The following is a 16,820-nucleotide window of genomic DNA, read 5'->3' as shown; positions in this document are numbered from 1 at the left end:
TATGGATAATGTGCTACAGTTTAGAATACACATATGGCTTACACAGCAGTGTAACAGGATATACACACCCCTCATGGATACTCAGGTTTCATCTAACAAGAGAATATACTATTTTAATGCCACCTCAACCCTAAAAAAAAAAGTATGGTTTGCAGATCCTTCAAATAAATACTGGCCATGTGCTGCTCATCCTACTTTCCTTTGGCTCAAGAGTCTAAGCCTTTAAACTGAACCCCATCATGTGACATAAAAATGCTGCACCCACGGTACTAAAACCAGCCATCAGGGTCAACAGAGAACTTTACAGAACAGTCTTCCGACCCTCATCAGCCAGCCAGTGGGAGCATGCGCCAGCTTCTGTCATCTGGTGCACCGTGTGTTCTGGGGGAGAGAGTCTTGCAGAAATTTGCTTCCCTCTCCAGTCTTAGAATCATATCAGAAATACAAAGAGAAACTAAGAGACCCTCATTTGTGGAGGTAATCTGACTGTTAAGGCAAAAGGTAGGGCATGAATTCAAATACTAATTTCGTGCAACTTACTTGTTGATGGTTCTTCCAAAAGTAACCTGAACGAGAGCAATCAACGTTCTTCTCACCCATTTAAACACTGAAATATAAATCAGAGGGAAAGCATCACCACAGGCTATCACAGTCGTGACGTCTTCACAGCAGCACAAAGCATAAATCTCACGATGTCATTCAACCTGAGTCCTGACACCAAGTCAGGGGCGATGAGTTCCAGAATTTGCGTCCAGGTTAGCAAACTTCGCTACCCAGGAGAATTCTAATAAGCTTTCATTTTCTACTTAGCAACTGATGAAACCTACAGTTTTTCTTTTTTTCAGCTTTTCAGTGCCTAACAACAACTGAGCTAGCGAGTGGAACTAAAAACTTCATGAGTCCTTGGGCTGTTGACGTCTTGTTTTCCACTAGCGGACAGTGCAAACCCAGACAGAAGATTTCTGTCTGGCTTCTTGAAGCCAATGTTCTAACAGTGCTGTGAATGAGAAGCATCTGTGGTCAAATGTTGATGAATATTCTGAAATATTTATGAACTGCTGGACCTAACTGCTCCCTTTGAATACTGCTGTGTAGACCAGGGGCTTTATATATTTTATGCCTGTGGGGGAAGAAAGGGGAACTGGGAAGACCCAGGATCCCGAGTGAGCCATGGACCCAGCACTCCTGCGCCACTGCCTGGAGCAGGCGGCCGCCATCCCCTCCTCCCAGCCTCTGGCGCCTCACCTGGGAAAGGGCAGTGTTAACACAGACTTTTTTTTTTTTTTTTTTTTGCTCAAAGAATTGCGTCAATATTTTGTGTCAAAGAGTTTTGTGAAGGGTGCTTCCTACAGACCTAAACTCTTAACTATTAGCATTAGATTAGGAGACACATTGCTTTAAGTGTAGAATATGAATATAAACCAAAAGAAGGCAAGGAAATGCTGTGAGGATATTTTTGACCTGCAAATTATAATCAAAACCAAATATTCCCTTTATATATTCACCTCCGTGAACAGAAATGTTTAGCTCCTGACACATGGCTTGGCTATGATAGAGCCAGGAGTTCAGGTCTCCTGCACCAGTAAGAAAAAAATGAGTAAATTCACAAACACCTCTGTACAAACATCAATAGCAGTTAACACAGACTTGGAACTAGGCTTGAAAACATTCTCAAGTCATTTCTAACTTTTAAAATGTGTCCAGGTGCAGTAATGTCAATCCTTCAAGCAAGAGTCCTGTCTTGGAATCAGAACCATGCCTCAGAAGTGCCCTTCATGTTTGATGGAATTCAGAGCACCCAGGAGGCGTGTGTCTGTTGGGAGGATCACCTGTGCACCTTCTAGGGCAGCAGAGAGGTGGCCACACCCAGAGAGGGTCTAGGACACGGGCGGCTCCAGGAAGGATGCCTGACGGCCGAGTGCCTGGTCATAAATGTTTAAAACAGCTGTATTTCTGGTCCCTTTTCATAAACTGAACTAGAGCAGGAACCAAAAATAGCTCTGCTACAAATTCTCTCCCGCCACCAATTCCCTTGACTCTGCTGTGTTTTCCTAACCTTCTCTAGTCCCCCAACACGCACACACACACCCATTATTCCTTCCAAGGACTCATCCCTTCAAAGCCACGTGGCAGCTGCAGCAACACTAGGATTTAGCTGATGGCAAATAAATCACATCTCATTATCAATGATGTTCTATTTATTGCCCTCTGAAATGTCACTAGCAAAACCAAACATTCTTCTGAGCAGGCACGAGGAGGAAGTGCACGCCGCGGAGACAGGACTTGGGGCCTGACTCCTGGCCTGACTGCCTCTGACACGTCCACCTCTCTCTCAGTCTCCCAGTGGCAGAGAGAACACACTGACCAAAGGTGAAGATGGTGCTTTCTCACTGTTACCAGCTCTGGAGGAGTCACGGTTTAACAGACCAGATTTCACTGAGGAAGAGTCAGACTCTCGGTGGGTGGAGGACAGGTTTGTTCTGCCTATACAAACATTAGCAAACATCTCAAAGTGCCTAAAATATAGACCAGCTATAGCTTTTTCATCGGAAAGGATCCTTCATACTTAGACAGTACTCCATCATGTGGATAGTTCTTAATTTACCACCTGTTTCGGAAGTTTGACTTAGTTCCAAATTTTCATTATTAAAATTATGCTCAAATGAACATCCTTATATATAAACCTCTGCCTGGAGTTTAGAATTTAATTGTGTCTGTTGCTCAATGTGAATTACATTTTGGGAACCCTTATACTGTAAATTCACTGAAGGAAGACTCTACCTCTGAGATGTCTTTGTTTCCCCTATGGAGTTATAGCTAAAACATAAGTTTCTGAAGTGTCTGCTGATTATTTTAGATTTGGTTTAGAGGAAGAAAGAAACCACTGAGCTTCTCCAGTGGCTCAGTCAGTCAAGAATCTGCCTGCCATACAGGAGATCCAGGTTTGATCCCGGGGTCAGGAAGATCCCCTGGAGAAGGGCACGACAACCCACTCTAGTATTCTTGCCTGGAGAATTCCATGGACAGAGGAACCTGGTGGGCTACAGTCCATGGGGTCGCAAAGGGTCAGACACGACTGAGTGACTAACACACACATTAGAGAAAGAAAAACTTAAATGACCAAAGCAATCCCAGCACTATAAATTTTCTTGCCTCTTCATTCATCTACCCAAGCATTTTATTGATCACCTACTATGGATCACAGATGAGGCATTATAACAGACACTGAGGATTAAAAGACAAAGATGTGCTCAAGTTTATAACAGCCCTTGGAAGTTTCTTCATCTGCACAGAATTCTTTAAGTGGCATGTTAAGGGGTATATAAGTAAGAAGCTACACACAGCCTACCTCCTGTGTAGGACCAACTCTCAGCACTGTCTTTGCCCCAAGGGAAGAAATGCTCATCCAACGGGACAGAGGCCTGGACACTCTCAGGGCAACACGTACTGGCTGGCGGCGTGATATGCCTTGTGAAACCTGGCTCCTCCCATGTCTTCCTTTTCTAGGCACTCAGGTGTGCCTTTAGGCACCTGTAGCACCTCTAGCTTGGAGAAGGCAGTGGCACCCCACTCGTACTCTTGCCTGGAGAATCCCATGGACGGAGGAGTCTGGTGGGCTGCAGTCCATGGGGTCGCCAAGAGTCAGACACGACTGAGCGACTTCACTTTCACTTTTCACTTTCATGCATTGGAGAAGGAAATGGCAACCCACTCCAGTGTTCTTGCCTGGAGAATCCCAGGGATGAGGGAGCCTGGTGGGCTGCCGTCTGTGGGGTTGCACAGAGTCGGACACGACTGAAGCGACTTAGCAGCAGCAGCACCTCTAGCTAGCACACCTCAGGCTCCAGGTGTGCCTGAGTATGCTGGCCTCATGACTCAGAGCAAGGTGAGTGTGGGCAGAGGGTCCCACTCAGGAATAGTGACAAGAGCCAAGCAGTGCAGTCTGACCTTTGACCCAGTGCTGCTCTGGGACAGGCGCCCGCGCAGGTCTGAGCAGAACAGTCTCCTGATCCTCTTGATGCTCGTTTCTTTGAAGTCCATCTCCCCCAGGGGCCTTCAGAGGAGGATTTCTCAACGTGGTACTGCTGTTACTCGGGTCAGGAGAACCCTGTGTTGTGGGGCTGCCCAGGGCTCTGGGGGTGTAGATGCACCAGCCCTGGCCTCCACCCAGAAGATGCCCGAAGCGCCACCCCACAGGCTGTGACAGCCAGGAATGTCTCCAGACACACCCAGTGTCCACCGGGGACAAAAGTCCCCCATGCCTCCGTGGATGACCACTGCTCTGGGGCAGAGAGGTGGCTGAAAGCAGACTTGGCCATCCCTGCGTCCCTGGCCACATACTCACCTTTAACAAGTGGCTCTTCCTCTGCTGCGCAAAGTCAATTTTTGTATACCTTTTGATGATAAAGCCATGAGGCTGTGCTAAGTCCCATGAAAAGAAATTCAAAGCATTCTGGCTTTCTGTATTCAGAGGAACAAGGTGCAGGGAAATCAGGACCCTGCATTCTAGGAGCACAGAGATGAAACCTGTCTTAAGAGCCGACCTTGGTGTCTGGCTGGCCTGTGAAAGTATTTGCTGAATGGATATAAATACGTCTGCTTCAGGAACAAAGGCATGTTAAATATACATGTGTCCACGTGTGTACAGCCACTTAACCTGAAAACACCATTGAATCGTAACAAAGAGGCTTACTTCCTCGAAGTTCAAAAATCTCCCCTATCAACATGAAACACGGTTCAGCCAAGGCATCCTTCCTTCCATCTGCGTCATCACCATAATCTGATAGGTCACTGTCCTCCTCTGCCTCCTCCTGGGGGAACAGAAAAGTCACGGAAAGCAGGTCACTCACCCAAGACAGATGCAGGCGCCATCCCTCTTGCAGTGTCAGTTCTGAATGATGTCCTCATGGTTCAACCTCAGACAGTCCTTCTACTTCCCTACATGCAGAACTCTAGGCCTTTTCCAAAAAGGTCAAAGTGTATCTAACCCCAAGGAAAAGCTTGATCCCAAAGCCTTATTCAAGCTCTAAAACAATTCTGAAAAGCCTCTGTCACTGCATTAATGAGGAGTGAATTCGCAGATGACAAAATAGTTGTCTAACCATTTGGGGTTTTAAAAGGCTTTTCAGCTTAAGTGATTTTAAATTCACTGTGTTTTACAGGCATGTATCATTAAAGTAATTTTTTTTTAAGGCTCTGAATCAAGCTGTTATTCTGTATTTCAGCTAGTCTCATTTCCTGATCTTCATATCAGCAACTTTCAGTTGAAAACTCATTATATGCCAGGCACCAGGCCAGTGCAAATGAGTATGACGCGGCACTGGACTTTGAGAGGCCCTGGACTCTCTGCGGAGGTGACCAGGAAACATGCGGCTGTTTCTGTAGCGGGGTGCAAAGTGGAGGCAGGGGTGCAGACATCAGCCAGAAGATGACAGCCGAGGAAGTCCATTCTGCTGTCTGCAGAGGGAGCAGCTGGCACTGTGGGACCAGGGCTTCGGGGTTGGACAGCAGAGGAGCAGCCGGGAAGTCTCAGAGGAGGAGTCCCCCCACCACCAGAGGCTGCGGACAGCAGGGAGGACCTGCGGCCTGAGGGCAGATTTCAGAGGGCAGATTCCTGCAGTGGCTGGGCCACAGGGGACATGGTGAGAGGTTCAGGGATAAACGGGAGGTGGCAGAGGTGAGGGGCCAAGTCGGACCGGACACAGCACATGCGGCCGTGAAGAGAGGCAGGGAGATGCTGGGGAGGCAGGTGGGCACGGCATCCCCTGTGAGCTCCGCTCCAGCTCACGATGTAGCAGACGCTCCTTCTGCGGTCACTTCCTTCTGTCCAAACTCATTAAACCAATTCCAATGAAGAGGTGGAGGGGTCCTTCACTGAACTACAGAGATGCCAGATTTCAGAGACGGGCTCGGATAACTTCCCGGAGAGCCAGGTGAGGGTCGCAGCCCGAGTAAGGAGCCCACTGGAGGGAAGCCTGAAGCCCGGGTGTGAGATCACCCACGTCTGCTGTCTCCCCTATTCACTCCTTCACCCACTCAGCACTGCCAGGTTCATCTGGCTTTGGAACACACCACAGCTTTCCATCCCGAGGATAAAGCTTGAACCCGCAGCCTGGCACGGCCTTGCCCCTCCTCCTACCCTCTGCCTCATCTTCCATCAGCCCCCTTCCCAGAGCCATCCCCCAGTCCAAGACCTGCTGACTGTTCCCTAACACATCCTTACGTCCTGAATCTCATTATCAGCTCCAACTCCTCCAAAGTGAAGGTCCCCATCCTGGGGAACAGCCAGGCCGCCTCCCGTAGAGGGGCTTCTGCAGAACCTCGGCTGCATCCCACCCACCTACCTGCTTACCCGTCCTGTCCCCCAACACGACCGCAATGGGAACTCAAGGGGGTTGCTTTGTCCCCACGTGCAGCAGGCCTGCACCAACACCTGCTGCTTCACACAGCCTGCAAGAAGACGTTCGCTTAAATACGTTTCAAAGACATACAACGTTTAGACAGCTCACCTCCTGATGCGAGAAGAAGTCGCGAGGGAGTCTTTCCAAAAACGAGGCTAATGAAAAACTGGCTTTTTTCCCCTGCACGTCAATAACCTTGAGGTAGTCAGGAGAAGGGCTCAAAAAGGCATAAAGTGCTTCACTCTGACACAGTCTTTCATCCGAAAGCAGATTCTGTGGGAGAAAGAGGATTAATTCTTCCTACATGGTAGGAACACGTCTATGCACTGGGAGCCCCCAACATCAAGATGAAGAGCTGGCTATCTCAGGAAGTGTACTTTCCTCGCAATTCTGAATCTAAAACCATTATCCTTTCCCCCTGAAAGAAAATGCATTAGCCCAATTCTCACTGATGTCAATGGCAAACAACTCTGGGGAGGTTGACTGGAGCTCCCTTATCATTCTGCTGGTGGGAGATACTGGCCCACAAGAGAACTCATGGCTTGGGGCAACAGAAAAGTCTCGCTTTACAAACCGCCTGCAGATTTAGGGGCCACCACCTTTCAAAGTCAACTTAACTGTCGCTCGTCTGTGTTGGAACAAGGTACGTATTTGCACAGCACACCAGGATCTCATTCAACCAGTTTCATGGCTACCTGCGGACTTTGCACGTCAGCTGAGCAAAGAGCTCTGTGCTGCCACAAGGTGGTAACTGCCTGCCAGGCGGCAGCTTTCTGTCCCTGGGCTGCCACACGCCCCAGGTGGTGCGTGCTTACATAATTATGTAACTTTTTATTGGCCCCTAAACTGGAATTTTCCTTGAAGTTCTCTATGTGCTTGTCTGGCCTTAGGAGAGAAGAAAGGAGGACATTGTCAGGTTCGTTTCTGTGCAAAGCAGGTGCTCCTGGCAAGATAGAAAGTCAACGATGTGACCCTAAGGATGTGCAAGTGTCTGGTACTCACAGACTCAGGATTGCGGGATAAACGAACCAATGAGAAATCCTGCCCCACGGATGGGGTGACCCCCTGGGGGATGGAACTCGAATTCTAAGGGCAGAACCCTCTCTGCTGGGAGAGGAGAAGAGAGGAGCTGCCCCATGAGGTTTGCGTTATCTTTGTTCAGATGCAAGTTGACATCTGATAAACCCTATGACCCTCCCTGGAAAAGCCCCTCTGAGCATGCCCAATACTGCCACGCTGGGGATTGGGGTCCCAGGGGCACCCCGCCCCCAGCCCCCCACATTCCAGCGGTGGTCAGCTCCCTGTGTCCTGCAGAAGACTGGCCTGAGGCTGGAGGTTCTGCCTCAGGCGTGGGAAGGAGACTGCGGGCACGGGCCGCTGGACTCACTACTGCCTTCCCGGCCCCTGAGCGTGTTTATTCCTTTCACAGAGCCTTAAATGCTCAGCGGTACGTGAGCGTGGATGAGCAGGAGTGAGGTATTCTCCTTCCACCTTGATTTCCTGGCTAATCTACACTCTGACACTCCTTCATAAAGTCATAGGAACGGGTAACTAATGGTAAGCCTCAAATAATACAACAACCATAAACATGGAAGTGATTCAGGACGTGTTAAGTGTTTGGACTAAGTTATATTCTATTATGAAGGAAAATAAATTAATTATGTATGAAAAGTTAGACATGTTCTCAAAGACTATGTCCATGGGGGAAGGTATAATTGGGATTTTATCACATTTTAATGCTGAGAACAGAATCCCAGTCCCAATCCTTACCCCCGAGGGCTCAGAGCATGTCACTGCATGTGGCGGAGAGTGGAGGAAGGCTGTGGATAGGAGGGGACGAGTGTACAGGGTATTCCGGGAAGAGCAGACAGCAGGGTCACCCCCAGAAGCAGGTGCAGCGTAGTTGGGGGGACGGCTGGAGTAAGGCGTCTGCGTGTGAGGAACAATCAGCTAGGTTACTAAATATCTGTTATTAGTTTGCCTCAACAGGGACCCATATGTAAATATTCACATAAACACACACTCAGTGGAAATCGTCTTTTCTAGAAGGTCCTGTGGACCTAATAATATCTGCCTTTCAGACTAAACCTTTTGCATTTTGCTTTTCCCATTTGTGGGATGATATTATGAAACTTCAGTCGGCTGTGTAACCTACCTAAATATATCAAACAGTGAGCACTTTCAAATAAAGTCTTTGAGGAAATGAAAAAAAATTAAAACAGTTACTTCCTGACTTACAGTCCTCCTGGTGGAAAGACAAGCCGTCCTTGGGAAGTTGTTGCGCTGTTCAGGCAGGTGGTTCCCGCCCTCCGCCTCATCCGCGCCACCTAGTGGCAGCGCAGAGCACATGCTCCTCTTGGCACCAGGGCGGGGACCACGAACCTATTTCCATCACCAGCAACCCAAGAGGGGCAAGCCTGGCCCCTCTCCACATCCTCAGAAGTTCAGGGGTGCCCTGGTCTCTGAAGCACAGCTGGAAAGGTGGCTGAAAGGCTGGCAGCACCAAACAACCCTCCCTTCCTGGAGACCCTCCCTTCCCCAACAGCAGAGGCTGCAAGGAAATGCAAGTGTCAGCTGGAGGGGCCCAGAGCCTGGTTATATTTCTGTAAGAGCACTTAAACATAAATGATTCTCTATCCCACTTCTGCCATAATTAAACTTGGAAAGCTTTTCAAAGATGCAACTATTTTATTTCCTGATGGACACACACACACAAATTTATATATTTATAACAACACATACATGTTATCTTTAGAGAGAAATGAATATATGAGAGAAAAGCAGAAACTGATTAACACCTGTAAGGGAACTCTAGCTAAAATTTACCTAATTTAACTATGATCTGTACACCTGATTCAAGTGATTATAATATAGCCTCTATTGAGAATCTGCAACATCTATTAAGTCCCAGGACTTCCAGCTACTTCTTCATTGGCAAACAGTGTTTTATGAGGTGAAGGTTCATGCCCCCTGCCTCTGAGAACTAGGACTCGGCGGCCCATGGTGTGAGTGACTTAATTATAGTCTGAAGACAGAGGCCCCAGCTAAGGAAAAAATAAATAGTGGTTGCTACTGGAGACAGCATAGCTTTGTCCAGTCTTATTCTCTAAACATAGACTGAAGGAAAACAAGTGTTTAGAGGAAATCAGGAGACTATCTTTAGGACCATGCAGTAGGCAAAGAGCTCAAAAAGCATTAAGCACAAAAAGGAAAAAAAAAGGACAGATTGGACTAAAATTGAGAATTATGCTCATTAAAAGAACTCATTAAGAGACTGAAAAAGCAACCCACAGCACAGGCTCCGACAAGAGACTTACATGCAAACCACACACCCAACTCCTGCAAAGCAATGTGGAGAAGACAGGTGACATGACAGAAAAGTAGACACAATTTTAACTTCACAAAAGAAAACGGTCCAGTGTGGAGCGACCAGAACCCTGCATGCTGCTGATGAGAGTGTACAAACTGCTTTGACCACTGAGGATAAATGAAAACCCCCAACCTCCAGGGACCCCCCAGCAGACATTCACCAAAGACCAGCAGTGGCAGCTTCAGCTTCGCTCCCCCGCACAGTCTCTGGCTGCAAACTCTCTGAACGCCCATCAGCAAGAGCACGAACGGACTGCGGCGGGTGCGCACAAGAAGCCCATTCAACAGAGAAAACAAGGAAAAGGAAATCAAAGATGGTCTGCAATGAAGAAGTTCGGGACCATCACCCTGAGTGAAAGGAGTCACACAGAAGCGGGTCCACACCCTTCATTCATGTTCAAAACCAGCTGTAACTACATGGTTGAGAGTCAGGACTCTGGTCCCCTGTGGTGATACTGGCAGGACAGGAGACATCCTGTCTCTGGGACCGGATGCTAGTTACAAGGTGTCCAGCTACAAAACCGGAGAAAGCCTTACACATGGTATCTGCATATTCTATATCTGTACATCTGGTCCCATCACTTCATGACAAACAGATGGGGAAAAAGTGGAAACAGTGACAGATTTTATTTTCCTGGGCTCCAAAATCACTGCAGATGGTGACTGCAGCCATGAAATTAAGGCCACTTGCTTAATTTAAGGACACATTAAGCAAGGACACTTGCTCCTTGGAAGAAAAGCTGTAACAAACTTAAGTGTATTAAAAAGCAGAGGTATCAATTTGCCAGCAAAGGTCCATAGAGCCAAAAGCTATGGTTTTTCCAGAAGTCATGTACAGATATAAGAGTTGGACTGTAAAGAAGGCAGAGCACCACCAAAGAATTGCTGCTTTCAAATTGTGCTAGAGAAGACACCTGAGAGTCCCTTGGACTGCAAGATCAAACCAGAAAATCCTAAAGGAAATCAACCCTGAATATTTATTGGAAGGACTGATGCTGAAGCTCCAATACTTTAGCCACCTGATGTGAAGAGCTGACTCTGGAAAAGACCCTGATGCTGGTAAAGACTGAAGGCAAAAGGAGAAGGGGACGACAGAGGATGAGAGGGTTGGATGGCATCACCAACTCGATGGACACGAGTTTGGGTAAACTCCGGGAGATGAAAGACAGGGAAGCCTAGCGTGCTGCAGTCCATGGGGTCACAAAGAGTTGGGCGGGACTTAGCGACTGAACAACAACAATAGTTTAACTACCAAAAAAAAAAAAAAAACCACACACATACACACACACACACACAGAAAAACAAAAATAATAAAAACAAAGAAGGAAAAAAACCCCCAAATACCCCAAACCCTAAACCAAAGATATTTTGAGGATCTGGCATGACATGTGAGAATAGAAGGCGAACAGGCAAACCCTTAGAATGGAGTCAGTTTAACCCCAAGTAACTAATGTTTCCTTCCACATCCAAAAAGTTTTCAGTGGCTTACCTGTAAAAACTTATTTAATTGATTCTTTGACTTTTCCATAAACTTTTGATCTACAGATTTGAAAGGCAGCTTGCTAAGAGAAGGCAACTGGACTTTTTTTAAAGAAGGGAAACACTGTGAGGGAAAAGAAATAAATGTTAGTTATCTCAAAATTACATTTAAAGCTTTAAAAATTTATTTTAGATGTTTAATAAGAACAAACCAAGTAACTTCCTCTTGTATTCATTTCCTCTGAGACTGAACACCTTGAAAACCTACCTGTTCTAACCAGGCTCAAAGAATATGGAGGAACAGGACATGTGACAAGAAAAGCTAAGACTCGTCCCTAGACTGACAAGCGCCTGGAAGCTGGAAATCTTGGAGCCAGGCTGGGAAGACGGGTCTGCACAACAGCACAGAGCACAGGGTTCTAGGTATGGACAACTGACTCATGGCAAGAGTTTTTCTCTTGGAATGTGTTTTGTTTACAACACATCTGCAAAACCTTATCACGGTTGACAAAAGTAGAGCCTGGGAAGAACCAGCTTTATTACTGCCTTTCAGGGCAAAGTGCAGAATGTAAATATATTAATAATAATAATAATGGATGTCAATAAATAATAACAACAGGCTTTTCTTTGTGGATTAAATCCTGTGTACTGCCAGACACTGTACGAGAAGTACAGCTATGCATGTGTTTAGCTGCTCAGTCGTGTCTAACTCTTCACGACTCCACAGACTGTAGCCCACCAGGCTCCTCTGTCCATAGGATTCCCAGGCAAGAATAGTGGAGTGGGCTGCCGTTTCCTCCTCCAGGGAATCGTCCCAACCCAGGGATGGAACCCAAGCCTACACTGGCAGGTGGATTCTTTACCACTGAGCCACCAGGAAAGCCCACTACGACTGTGATTACTACTAATAAAAACAAATAACGTTTGCCACGTGCAGCACATCCTTCTAAACGCTCTGTGCGTGGTTACTCCTTTTATTCTCACAACAGCTCTGGGAGGCGGCTGAGATGGCACTTCGTATCTGTGCCCATTGATGAGGGCAGAGAGGCACAGACAGACGGAGCGGCAGGGCCAGTCACGAGCTGGTGACCGGGGAAGCGAGGATCCAAACTGGAGGCAAACTCCGGCAACCTGGCCCCAGAGTCTGTGCCTTCGAACACCGCACTTCACTGACCCACTCCTTGGTGTGATGCAATGCAGTATGTTCTACTCTCTATTGCTGTGACCCTGAACGGATCCCGTTATCCTCTAACGGGTCACAACTGGCAGCTTTGAAACCACTGGCCAGAGATACCCTCAGCTGTCCTCCAGCTCTGGGGTTCTGTTGGGTTCAACGGAAGTCAGACAGTGATCTGTGTATTCAAAGACTCAGACTAGACTAGACGGTTGACCCACAAGTAAATTTCCAACCACCAGGCTGAAAATACCACTTTTCCAGTGTCAACAGCAAAGGGGAAAGAGGGACCAGTTTCCCTGTGTCGTTAAAACGGAAACGGGCCCTGAGATCTCTTCTCGCTCAGTAATTCTAAGCCTGTGCCACAAGCGTTCGTACCTCACTAAGTCTCCGGTGTAAATTCTGAAACTCACTGAGCCTCCTGGGGACCGTCCAGTTCTTGGTTTCAACTCCTCCAACTTCCTGTAAGCTTACTGTGACAAAGTAACAGGGCATTTGCTCGCCGTTCTCTTCTGTGACCTTGGAGAAACAGGTGAACACAACAGCAAGAAAGAGCACGGTGAGCAGACGTGGCAGGCAAGATCCCTGCACCCCTCCAGACGCCCTCTCCCGGGCGTGCAGGTCCCGCACGGTCCCCAGGACTTGAAAAGGACAGGCTCTGCTCTGGCTTTAGGCTACCTTAGAGGGCACAGCCCACCTGAAACTGGGCCTATCCTAACCTCAGGGGCCCTTGCAGAAGCAGAGGGATTTCTTTGGTGAGAAGAAAAAGAATCAGAGGAAGCACAAGAAGGATCTGACATGCGGTGCTGGCAGAAAGATGGACTGGGCCACGTGGAAAGATATGGAGTATTTCTAGGACCTGAGAACACTGCCAGGCTGACAGCAGGAGAACAGAGACCTCAGCCCCACTGGGAACTGGATTCTGCCAAGAACCTGAATGAACTTGGAGGTAGACTTCCCCCAGATTCTCCAGACAGGAACTTAGTCTGGCTAGCCACCTGACTTCAGCCTTACGATATAGTGAGCAGAGAATCCAGTCACGCAGCTGGACTCTCAACCTGCAGAATTGTGAGCAGAGAAGGATGGGGGGCTTCCCCAGTTTAACACAGGACCCCACACACCGTGGTTTCTGTTTTCATGAAATTTCACATTGGGAGACATGATTTCCTCTACCTCCCAACTGAAGACAGCTCTTAAGCACTCACACACACACCCTGTCATAATTCAGAAAAGGCCACCATTGCTCCTAATGTAAATGGATTAGAGAAGAAACAAAAAGGAAATATGCTGAATTGAAGCTTGATTTAGCGTCATGAACCGAATTAGAGACAAAGAGTAAACAGAGAAGCAAAGCAAAGGGACGCAATTCTGCTGAGCACCAGCTGAGCCCCAGCGGGGAGGAGGACCACCGTCCCTCGTGGGAGGCAGGAGGTAGAGCACAGACAGCCCACGACTGTCCCGGGCGCGCACAGCTCACGGCGCCTCGCCTGGCTTAGAAAGCCGGAGGGGAACACCTCCTCCACCGTTCTCACGGGGCTGCTTCGTGGATGCTGGGCGGTCAGATGACCCCTCTGTGTCCACTGCTGTTATCTTTTCAGGGACCAAGGTCACAGCAAGCTCCTGAGTAACAGCTGATGACCAGGGCAAAGGGCCTTGTGAGGGTTTTTCCTCCTTCCCTCCCCTCCTCAGTATCTGCCTTTGGAAGACAATTATAAGCAACTGTGCAATGCCAGAGGCAGCTCTGAGCAAAGCTGGGGAGGTAACAGAATCTGTACCCCATCCCCAGGGGCTCCTCTTTTATACCTTTTGACACCACATCCCCTGAATGCCCCTTCCGAGACTTCCACACCAAAGGTGATTCCATCAGCAGTGAGGAAGTGTTTCTCACGGTGTTCCAGGCTCTGGGCAACCTCCCCTGACCCGCTGTCCCCCTTCCCCTCAACAAAGGCACCCGGCTCTGCACCTTAATGGGAGGACAGCAAGCACCAAAGGCACACTGAGGGCACTTGGTGAGCACTCACGCGGCATGGCTTTCAGGCCGGCACCTGGAGAATGTGCATGGTTTTGCTTCCTAAACTAGAAGTGAATTTCAGATTTGTGAATTCTAAGCCTTTCCCCAAGAAAGAGTGTCAGGCCACTGATGATGGGAAAAGCAGGGACGGACACAGATAAGTTGGGCAGATGGGCCCTTGAAAATCTCAGGAGTTGAGTACTGGTCCAGACATATGAAACAATGATGGAGACCAACAGTCACACTGAACATCAGTAGAGAGTGTGTGTGTGTGTGTGTGTGTGTGTGTGTGTGTGTGAATTGTAACCTCCTAATTTATACCCCCACCACCCCACACCTTTCCCCTTTGGTAACAGTAAGTTTGATGCTCTTGAACTGTGGTGTTTGAGAAGACTCTTGAGAGGCCCTTGGACTGCAAGAAGATCAAACCAGTTAATCCTAAAGGAAATCAGTCCTGAATAATTCATTGGAAGGACTGATGCTGAAGCCGAAGCTCCAACACTTTGGCCACCTGATGCGAAGAACTGACTCACTGGAAAAGACCCTGATACTGGGAAAGACTGAGGGCAAGAGAAGGTGAAAACAGAGGATGAGATGGTTGGATGGCATCACTGATTTGAAGGACATGAGTTTGAACAAGCTCTGGGAGTTGGTGATGGACAGGGAAGCCTGGCGTGCTATGATCCATGGGGTTGCAAAGAGTCAGACACAACTGAATGACTGAACTGAACTATAAGTTTGTTTTCAAAATCTGTGAGTCTGTTTCTGTTTTATAAATAAATTCATTTATATCATTTTTTAAACTCACATTCCACAAGTGATATTATATGATACTGACTTTCTCTGTTTAGCGTGATAATCTCTAGGTAGGGTGGACCTGACTTTCTTCTCCAGGTGTCAACAGTCGGTTAGATGGAAAGGAAGTTTACACTAATGATATAAATGTATAAAGCATTTTTCCATCAAATGAAATTATTTTTACATACAAAAACAGGGATATGGTGTATTCTGAAAACTACTGTCCCATGTCCCTCAGAGAAGAGCAAAATATTTTCTAATTCCAGGAGGAAATATTCATTATTAAAGATCTTAGAGCTACTGATGTTTGAGCCACTGACATCAGCAGGATGGATCAATCAGAAATACATTAAAATTTTTTCATCTCCAAATTTCAAGTAGTGTTTTCCATTTTTTTCAACCCTCAGTAGAAAAGGAAATTGGTAATTTGAGGATATCAACTGTTTCTATCTGAAAGTTGCTTACGATTCGTGAACGAGGACAACTTTCTGTCTCAAGGGGAGGGAGACGAGATCTATACCAGGCAACCCAACAAACAGCTCCCGGTCAGGAAGCAGAACGGAGATACGGAGCGAGTAAGGCAGGACCAGTGCAGTCCAGAAGGATGAATATAAGCGTTTGATTCCCAACCCTAATTCTTTGGTACAAAATCTAATCTGATAAAGTCAAACTTAACACTCTGGGAACAAATACGTAATCAACTGGGAAGGGAAGCAGTCATACCTACCTCTCCACTGGTGATGGAGGCTTTCCACAAGCCCAGGTTCTCACACCACCAGTCTGTTCGCGCCATGTGCAACTGGAGGTCTGTGCGTTCTTTCTCTATTAGAATTATCTCCTCTTTCAATTTAGAAACAATCTGTCACAGGGGAAAACATCCTGGGAGTTACAAAACCATCTAAAACTGTGCAGTTCACGAAAGTAGCAGGTTACCAAATCAACACACACAAGTCAGCTTTGTTTCTATATACTGACAATGCATACTCCAAAAAGGAAATTAAGAAAAGTTCCATTTACAATAGCATAAAAAAAAATCACAAAATACTTAGGAAATTAACTTTAGCAAGGAGGTGAAGGATTCCTACGATGAAAACTACAAAGAAAGAAAGAAAGACATTACAGAAGACACAGATCAAGGGAAAGACACCCTGCAATTTACACAACTCTATTATGTGAAGCCAGTATCTCTGCCTCAAAACTCTCCTGATCATGCAGTCCACAAAGACCTGTTCCTTCTTGAGAGAGCCTGCAGCAAGCTTGTCCTGCACTGTGTCATCAGTACGGGCTGTAACTGTTTGATCTTTGGTTCCACTGTCAGCATGTTTGCGCCCCCCGCCCCCACACCGCCCCGCCAGGGCAGGTTTCTCTGTTCACTCTGTTTCTCTGGTTCTTCATCCTGCTGCACTTACTCATCACTGAGGCTTCTGAATGCACCTACAGAAGGTGCCAGAGGAGATCAGGTTGGCAAAGCAAAGAGCACCAGCTGTAGCTACATTAAGGGAAAACCCCTTGTCAGACCCACGAAGCAGGAATGCAAACCAAGAGGCTGCACCACTGCCTGGGTGAGATGCTGTTTACATTTTTTTTT

General features: G+C 47.4%; 1 protein-coding gene across 5 annotated transcripts in view; it reads right to left on the bottom strand.

The window, feature by feature from the left end:
* Nucleotides 1-16,820, bottom strand: part of SNX25 (sorting nexin 25) — a 91,745-nt gene that overhangs the window by 4,023 nt on the left and 70,902 nt on the right. For 2 of the 5 annotated variants that reach the window (XM_061404175.1, XM_061404177.1), the window contains exons 11-17: nucleotides 15,960-16,091; nucleotides 12,802-12,942; nucleotides 11,260-11,373; nucleotides 6,510-6,674; nucleotides 4,694-4,811; nucleotides 3,949-4,506; nucleotides 541-607 (exon numbers count right to left, since the gene is read on the bottom strand). In XM_061404175.1, the coding sequence (XP_061260159.1) occupies nucleotides 541-607; nucleotides 3,949-4,506; nucleotides 4,694-4,811; nucleotides 6,510-6,674; nucleotides 11,260-11,373; nucleotides 12,802-12,942; nucleotides 15,960-16,091 (1,295 nt within the window). Of the gene's footprint in view, nucleotides 1-540; nucleotides 608-3,948; nucleotides 4,507-4,693; nucleotides 4,812-6,509; nucleotides 6,675-11,259; nucleotides 11,374-12,801; nucleotides 12,943-15,959; nucleotides 16,092-16,820 lie in introns of those variants that run through there. The other 3 variants (XM_061404179.1, XM_061404176.1, XM_061404178.1) reach the window with 3 other exon arrangements.

The sequence above is a fragment of the Bos javanicus genome, chromosome 27 (genome assembly GCF_032452875.1).
Source record: "Bos javanicus breed banteng chromosome 27, ARS-OSU_banteng_1.0, whole genome shotgun sequence".
NCBI lineage: Eukaryota > Metazoa > Chordata > Mammalia > Artiodactyla > Bovidae > Bos > Bos javanicus.
This window is presented reverse-complemented; position numbering and strand designations above follow the sequence as displayed.